Source organism: Magnolia sinica, chromosome 9 (assembly GCF_029962835.1).
Source record: "Magnolia sinica isolate HGM2019 chromosome 9, MsV1, whole genome shotgun sequence".
NCBI lineage: Eukaryota > Viridiplantae > Streptophyta > Magnoliopsida > Magnoliales > Magnoliaceae > Magnolia > Magnolia sinica.
The window spans coordinates 14,935,611-14,944,962 of NC_080581.1; the positions used below are offsets into that span (position 1 = coordinate 14,935,611).

The following is a 9,352-nucleotide window of genomic DNA, read 5'->3' on the forward strand; positions in this document are numbered from 1 at the left end:
TCGAGTCAAGTCGAGCTAGATCGAGCCAAGCCGGCTTGTGTACAGCCCTAAATAGGAGGGGACTATGGAGCTCGGGCACAAGAGAGGGAGAGAGAGGAGCTTGGGCGCCACAGGTTGGGTAAGAAAAGGAAATCATAAGAAAGGGACAAACGGGTAGAGTGGGTTTTAAGTTTAACTCTTTTTTATTTTTAAATATAATATATTGTAAATATATAATATAATATATATTTGGGTCGAGCCGAGCCGAGTTGATTCAAGATCCACTATGATCGAGCTTAGCTTTTTTTCAAAACAAGCTAGGTCATATGAAGCTTGGCTCGCCTCATATCGTAGTTCGGGCAAAATCAAGTCGAGGTAGATCGAGCCAAGCTAGTGAGCTTTTTCGAGCTAGCTTGGCTTGTGTGTACAGCCTAATATTGGTAGGAGACTAGGAGTTGACCCTTTCCAAAACATAAGCTGAATCATCGAACACCACGCGATTGCTACCGCCCTAAAATGTGTGGCCCACTGTAATGTTTGTGTTACATCCACTCCGTCCATCCATTTCACCAGCTCATTTTAGGGAATGAGACTAAACATGAGACAGATCCAAAGCTGAAGCAGACCACGCCACAGAAAAAAAGTGGGGATTGAATGTACACCATCCAAAACTTATCGGAGACCATAAAAGAAGTGATATTTGTGTTTTCTCTTTGTTCAGGTCCGAGTGACCGTAGAATCACCGTTTGAACGGGTTGGATGGCGAGTGAACATATGGTGGGTGTCTTTATAGCGGACATCATGGAGTGGATTAGGTGCAGCCCCCTTACCATGGGCCCACCTTGATATATGTACTCTGCATGCATTTGTCCATCCATATCATCTTAAATCACGAAATAAAAAATGAAACAGTTCCGAATCTCAGGTAGAAATTACTATAGGAAAGTGATTGGACTTCCCACCATTAAAATTTTCTTAGGACCATCATAATGATTCTTTAATGTTTATTTCTTATCCATAGATCACACAAACCTGAACTAAGATTTTTTTTTTTTTTTAAACAAAAATATCTTATTGATCCAAAACTTTTGTGGCCCACAAAAAGTTTTTAATGGTCCATCACCACTGTTTCCAGTGAAACGGTCCACCTAAGATTTAGATTTCCTTTATTTTAAAAATATCTGGCAGATATATAGAATAGCCCATGGTAAGGCCCGCACCTAATCCACTCCCTGACACGGGTGCTCCGTTGATAAACATTCGACATCATAAATGTTAAAAAAGGGAGCGAATTAGGTGCGGCTCGGCCTCACCTAAAACGGTGGAGCCCTTTTAAGTGAGGCCCACCTTAATGTATGTATTTTATATCTATCCAGTCCATCCGTTTTGCCAGTCATTTTAAGGCATGAGCCAAAAATGAAGCAGATCCAATTCTCATGTGGACCGTACCATAGCCACCAAAGTTTTGGATCAAGCTGACCTTTATCAATAGGTTGGACGGCAAATAAACATTATCAAACATTATGATAAGCTTTAAAAAGTTTTTAATGGTAAGGTGTTAAATCACCACAATTTTCTATAATATGAATCACTTGAGATTTAGATCTTTTAAGGGGTTGTTTGGATGCTGGTAAGCTTTCTAAGTGGAAATATGATTTTAGGTTGTACAAAGTTTAAACATTAGAAAATGTCATGCTTCATGTTAAAAGATTCCAGACAACAATAATAATTATTATTATTAAATTAAAAAAAAAGAAGGAGAGCTATGGATCTTCAAAGGGCTATGCAAGGACCTAAGACGAAAGAAGAAAAAGAAAAACTTTAGCCGAAGGCTCTCTATCTGCTAGGGTTGAAACCTCTCGTAGCTGAGATGCCATCGTATCCAAAGGACGGTAGAGAATTTGAGAAACCCATAAACCTAAGATGTCGATCAATAAAGGGTTTATCATAAAGGACTTAGATTTAGTATGATCCATTAACTCCCTCACATAAATCGAAAGTATTTATTCATAATAAAATTGGCTTTTTAAATCCTCCAATGGCTGAGATTATCTCAAGCCCCAAGAAAAATTACCTAATTACCTATAAATACTACTTAAAGTGAATTTGAATTAGTGGGCTCACCAAATGATTTGTTTAAAGTAAGGATGGGTCACTGGCTTTATTAAGTTGGGCTTATTCTGATGATCTATCTTCAATGAAAATTTTATGTGTCATTTGATTATTTTTAAAGAATTTATCATTCCAAGCTTTATCAAGGGTGAATACCTAATTACATGATGTAAACATATTTTAAATTATCCAAACAAAGACAACTATTTATATGTAACCAAGTGTGATCAATTTACACCTGTAATCAGATTAGGACTTAATGATTTTTCAGCCATCCAAACTACCCCTAAGGTTTTGGGTTTATGCCCTATAACGATCTTAAAAATGGATGAATATAAAATACATAGATATAGATATATAATACATAGATCAAGGTGGGGCTGCAGTAAAGTGCTTCACACTTCACCGTTAGCCACCCCCACTAGGGAATTGATGCCAAGACCTCTATCTTTCACTCAGTCAACCACTTGAGCTATGGATCTGTGTGTGAGGCAGGACCACACTTAATTCACTTCGGATTTGATTGGGCCACATGCCTTGTCAGAGATAGGGTCGGCATGTGAGCCATTTTCAACAATGACACATGGCCCAATCAAATAACACCGTGTCAGAAAATTGTGGTGTTATGTGGCTCCACGAAATCAGAGTCCCTTTGTCCCCACTGTTTCATATGGTGTGGTTTGCTTGAGCTTTGGATCTACCTCTTGCCTGGGCTCATGCCCTAAAATAAGCTTGCCAAACAAATGAACAGAATATAATACATACATCACGGTGGGGCCCACATAGTTGAGGGCTGCCAAACCTTACTGTTAAGTATAACATTATTTCTATTTTCTGGCAAATAGATCTATTGTATCACCAAAACTAGAAACAAAAGGGTGTATCAAATCACCAGGTTGGGTGTAAATATCAATTCCAGCATAAGAAACTGAAACAAGTGGTCCTCGTATGTTATCAACCACAGACATCTAAATTCCATATCAGCCGTCCAACTACCCCCATCCCCCAGGCCTTTCATAAAAGCTCTAGAAATCAGCAAGGGCACTTTGGTAATTAACCAATAGCATGGATTTTACAATTTCCGAGTGCGTTTGGGAGTCACAATATCAGCATTGAGCCAAATTGTGATTAGCTCAAATGCCACATTGTGTTCAAATAAGCTGTGTGCTTCAAATAGAAACCACCCAACTAGTGGGGCCCCACAGTACCATCCTAATCGATCGATCTATAGACATCTAATGAACTGTAAAAATGGAAAAGCAGTTAAGGGTCCTGATTGGAGAGACAAACCCAAAAACAATGAATTTAGAAATTTGGGGAGCGTTTGGAAGTTACAATATCAGCATTAAGCTGAATTGTGATTGACCCAAATGCTACGTTGTGCTCAATTCAGCTGTGGGTCCACATTGAGCCCTCTTGTTATCAAATCCAAACCATCCAAATAGTGGGACCCAACTTGAATGGATCATAACCCAAAAGTTATACTGAAGTATGATCCTAACTGTTTGAGTGGAAGACATCAAATGGGTGGAAAAAAAGGAGGAAAGAGTAAACAGTCCAAATTCGACAAATAAATGTCCTCTTAATCAGCTGTCAGGATTTTCCTACTACAATTTCAGCTCAAAGAGAAAATCCTAACATCTAAGCCATTGATATAAGCTAGAATACCTGAAAAAAAAATTTAAAAATTTTTTTTTTTTTTAAATTTAAAAAAAATCCAATCTTCTTTGATCATGGTTTACTGAAGATCCAATGGGGACATGCAACTCTGCATTTTCCGGCATTTCTTAAATGATTGTGATCGTCCGTACGACAATAGCCGACAGTGGGCATTAGCCAAAAAATCACATCGATCACATGATGGAAACCATCTTGTTCCGATTGATGAATCTGGACTGCTGACCATTTTCGTTTCAGTAGTCCATACCATGACCACCTAATTAGACAGTTAGAACCGTCTAATCGCTGTGATTTTTGGGCAATTCTCCATCCACAATGGGCAGGAGATTTGGCATTTTTGATTTACGAACGTGGACACCAAATATACAGTGGATCTACCAAAATCCATTTCATAAATGGCAGAAATGCACATTCTTTCTTCTTATTAAATCCTAAACAATACAAGAAAAATAGGAAATTTGAATTTGATAATCCTCAATGCCAAATCATCTGTTTATATCTTTGCAAAATCAGATTTAATACTACTATGAAAATCAAAAGAAAAGAAACTACAAAATTCAAACAGATACTGAAATCACTATACATTTCCATTGGAAAAAGGAAAAGGAAACACATGAATACAATGAAAAAGAAGTGATTTTCACTGACCAGAGATTGGTTCAATATCTTTCAGAAGCCCAACAATCTGCTGCATGCTCGGCCTCTTTGACGGCGAATCGGCAGTACAAAGATACCCAATTCTCAGTGCTTCCACCATCTGCGTCTCTGATCCCGTCCCTCGAATCTTTGGATCAATGGCACATGTACTTTGATTCTTTCTAACCAGCCTTCTCACCCAAGTCACTAAATTTGAATCCTTCTCGTCGGGATAATCATCTCCAATCACTTTCTTCCCTGTGATCAGCTCAAAGAGAACAACCCCAAATCCATAAACATCGGATTTGGATGTTGCAGATGAGGAGGAAGATGAGCCGTCCAATTGAGAAAACTCTGGAGGTGAATAACCCGTGGACCCACGAGAGAGCTCCTCCTCCAAACTACTCCCAACAATCTTCGCCAATCCAAAATCGGATAATCTAGGCTCCAATTCTGAACTGAGATAAATGCTACTAGCCTTCACATCTCGATGAATTATCTGAGGGAAGCATCCATGGTGTAGGAAGGCCAATGCACGGGCTGTGCCAAGTGCGATCTTATGCCTAAATGCCCAAGTCGTTAGGCCTTCGGATGCAACATTTTGGACCCCATCGCCTTCTTCTTCCCATGTATCCGTACTCCAATCCTCTGTTCTTTGCACTCCCAATGGTAGATCATGAAGCAGATTCTGCAGGTTCCCATTCTCCATATATTCATAGAGCGCGATCCTCTGATCACCTGCTAAGCAATAACCAACCAAGGGGACGAGATTTGGATGCTTGATTCGACCAACATGTTCAAACTCTCTCGCGGCCTCCTGATTGGTGACGGTCGACCCGTGGACTAGAACTTTTACAGCTACGTGGATTGCCCCGGGTAGAAAACCTCTATAAACAGGCCCGAATCTCCCTTCGGCCAACAAGGTCCCTCGATCAAAGTGGGACGTTGCAGACAAGAGGTCTGCAAATGTGAAATTCAGCAGTGGTTTGTCGAATATGATCACAGCGACTGAGGTTGCAACCTTAACATCTGCAACCCAAGTGGTTAAATCAGTCTGAAATGAAAATGGGCCTGAAATGTTTGGTTCTTCCTTGTAGGAGAGCTGCTTCACTGCCCACATTCTAGTTTTCCGCCGGCACCCGAATGCAAGGCAAGCCAACCCCACAAGAAAACAGAAGACTGATAGAGCTATAGCCAATGCAAGCTTCAGTCCTCTATGTTTGGTATCCTTCTTCTTCAACAGATTGGGATTTGCAGCAATTGGGCAGTTGTCTTGTGAACCGAAAAATGCAGTTCGGAACGTTTCGGGTGAGAATTTTGCTGCACACAAAGACAAATTGTTGTAGGAGAAGTTGAACTTCTCCATTTCAGGTAGTTTTTCGAGTAATGGCATCGGGATTTCACCAGTGAGATTGTTTTGAGACAGATCGAGAACTTGGAGACCATCAATACTTAGATGAGGAATGTCGGCCGTTAGATGGTTTTGTGAAAGATCAAGCGTCGCTAAACCACTCAGTTGGGAGATTTCAGTTGGAATATGGCCAATGAGGCTAGTTTTCGACAGGTTGAGATATTCAAGTTGGAAGAGATTTTCCAAGCGCGGAAATTTCTGCCGAGAAAATCTGTTGTGGGCGAAATTCAGGTGCTTGAGCGATCGAGCTTGGTTGAAGCCATTGAAGAACTGCCCACTCAATTGATTTTCCGACATGTCGACGAAAACCAAAACACTCCAATTGAATCTGGAATTGAAATGTACCTGAGAGATGTGGCCTTGGAACCGGTTCCGGCTCAGGTCTATGACCTGCAATGCTTCTGCAAACACGCCTGTCACCGGACCCTGAAATTCATTCCCTGAAAGATTCAAATAACTGACGGATTTCAGCCCCTCAAAATCCAATATCCTGCCGGAAATCGCATTCCCGGCCAGGTTCAAAATGGTGAGATTCTCAAAGGCGGGCCCGAAACCATTCGGGACACTCCCATTCAATTGGTTGGACGAAAGATCAACAGATACCAGCGCTTTGCAATTGAGAAGCTCAGATGGGATGCTTCCACCAAACATGTTTTGGCTGAGATTCAGATATTCCAAAAGCCCAAAATTCCCAATTGTGTTTGGGAGAGACCCGTTTATCTGATTGGAAGAGAGGTTGAGACTCTTGAGAGTGTTGCCCAGGCCCCAGAAATCCGACGAAAATCCAGTGATTCTGTTACTGCTGAGGTCCAGAAATTGAAGCTTGCTGAGCTTTCCAATGGTGTTTTCAGGAATCAAACCAGAGAGGCTGTAACCAGAAATCGCCAGACTGATGACATTCGCCCCTTGGGTGTCGCAGGTGACGCCATTCCATGAACAAACAGGAGCTGAGAGGTTTTGGGTTGATGAGTTCAACCCCATCTTTTGCATGAAATCTGATAGAAAGAACCCATCTGTGTTGGGTTCTTGAGAGGCTGAAGTCCTGAAAATCAATGACAGAACAAGAAAGGAAGCAAAAGGAGCAAAACCCATTTGGGAGAAGGGCAGATATATCAGAAAACAGAGGAGAAATGTAAGAAATCCATCAGCCTATCAGAAAACTGGTTTGGGTCTTCGCGAAAAAAAAAGAAGGTTTTCGTGGCTCTGGAAAACCGATTTTGAAATGTGGAGAGTGGTTTTTGGTCTGATGTTATCTCAAAACAAAAGAACCGAAAAAAGGCTGTTTTCTTGAGAATCTTCCTACCTCAAAACCACCATTCCATGAAATTAGTGGATGTTCTAAAACCACCTACCTCGCAAAACCGCTTTTTGGGTATTTCAGAAAATTGGTCTGTGGGATTGGAAAACCAGTTCCCAAAACCACTCACCCTCTAAAGTGTGGTCTCTAAGCTTCTCTAATCTAAAAACCACATCCTATCAACAACTCTTGCAAAAAAAAAAAAAAAAAAGAAGCGGTTTGGGGGACTCTTCTAATATCAAAACCATATTTTCTCCAAGTTTTCAAAGCTGTCCATCTCCATAAGCGGTTTTGGTCTTGTCTTTTCATATTGAAGTTCCAAGCTTTCACGCAAGTGATGGGAGTTCTAAAACCACCGTAAAGAGAAAGAGAGAAGCGGTTTTGGGTTATTTTGAAAACAGGAAAGTGGTCTTACCATGGCTGATTTTGCAGGCTGAGGAGAAAGACAAAGGAAGACGACCAAAACAGAAGCTGTTTTGTCTGTTAGAATGAGAGAAATCTGTGATTGAGAGAGAGACAGAGAGAGAGAGAGAGATATTTCTACATAGAGACTGGAGAGGGATTTCAACAGAGAGAGAGAGAGAGAGAGAGAGAGAGGAAAATGGGACCAAGAATCGTCGACAGCATCTGTTTTAGGACGCAGATTGCCTCCAGAGGCTGCCGGTAGCGAATGGCTACTAATCGGTGCTCTGTGGGACCCACCATGATGTATTTGTTTTATCCACACCGTCCATACATTTTTTCATGCCATTTTATGTTAAGATTCTACAAAATGAGGCAGACCCAACCTCAGATGGACCACACTACAAAAAACAGCGGTGATTGAACGTCCACCATTAAAAACTTCCTGGGGCCCACTGTAATGTTTATTTGCCATCCAACCTGTTGAAGATGAAGGGAAAACAAAAATATCAGCTTCATCCAAGCCTTTCGTGGCGCCTCGATAGTTTTAAATGGTGGACGTTCAATCACCACTGTTTTCCTGTTGTGTGGTCCACCTGAGATTTGGAAATGCCTTATTTTCAGATAATGGCCTAGAATGATCTGGAAGAACGGATGAACGGCGTGGATAAAATACATACATCATTGTGGGGCCCACACAGCTTTGACACCAGCTGGCTGGCTTGAGTTGGGGTCCACTGTCGTTTATATGTAAATCTATACCGTCCATCGGATGGAAACCGTTATTTCAACCGTTCATAAAATATATTATACCAATTAAAGTGTTATGGACCACGAAACTGGAAACAACGTAAAACTTCTCCTAAAAACCTCTAAGTTCATACGGTGTGGCCCACCTGATGATTGGATCATACCATTTTTTTTTAATCATTTCACTTCTTGGTAACTTACACCTAATGGGTTTGATGAAAGATACATACCATCTCGGCCCCACACAAACCTATGGTTGGCATCCCATCTGCATCGTTCCCTGCTGTGTGGCCTACTTGAAGGGTGGACTCGCTGAAATTTTGCTACAAGATCTAGAATCGTGGATAAATCCTGATGGACGGAGTGGATTTTACATATACAACATGGTGGGTCCCACAAGCCAGTGTGTTTTACTCAGCGCAATGTTGTAGAAGTGGGACCAGATTTTAAGCCATCCAAACCGTCCATCTGATGATACACAAGGGAGATGGACGATTCACCAAAATTCTAGTAGATAGGGATCGTGTCCCTTTGGCCAGGTTTTTGCAGCAAGGTGCCTCCAGTGAGGACCCACCTTATAGACGGCCTGGATCACTCCAGGCAAGATCTGTGAAAAGGGGTATATGATCCTTGAGTCAAGAACATGAAAATGGGATTCAGTGATCCAAACCATTGGTCTGATGGGCCCCATTGAAGATAAGTTATACATAAAAAATACTTTAGATCGGCAGATCTTAGCCACCTATCTTAGGCCTTCTTTGAGTTGAATATGGACCGTTTGCCCAAGTTTGTCTTCTTAACCGTCCATTTGCAGGCCACCGATCAAAGGGATAGGATTGTCCTATCGAGTGGTCGTGCTCCATGTCAGTTGGGAAAAGTATCAGCGGTTTGTATCACTGGACCATGTAAATTGGGCAAAAGTACCAGCGGTTTGGATCACTATATAGTGGGCCCCACTTATACAAACTGAAAGCTCGAGTACGCCGTGGATGTCCTCCGGTCGAGGATCCTATGATTCCTCTAGACAAATAACGACACGACGGTATGGATCGTATGACAGGGTGGTCGTCAGACCGGTAGATGAT

General features: G+C 41.5%; 1 protein-coding gene across 1 annotated transcript; it reads right to left on the bottom strand.

The window, feature by feature from the left end:
- Positions 1-4,210: 4,210 nt before the first annotated feature.
- On the bottom strand, positions 4,211-7,649 carry LOC131256968 (probable LRR receptor-like serine/threonine-protein kinase At2g24230). Its single transcript, XM_058258090.1, has one exon. The coding sequence runs from the start codon at positions 6,908-6,910 to the stop codon at positions 4,412-4,414; it is 2,499 nt and encodes an 832-aa protein (XP_058114073.1). The 5' UTR covers positions 6,911-7,649; the 3' UTR covers positions 4,211-4,411.
- Between the last annotated feature and the right edge of the window lie 1,703 nt (positions 7,650-9,352).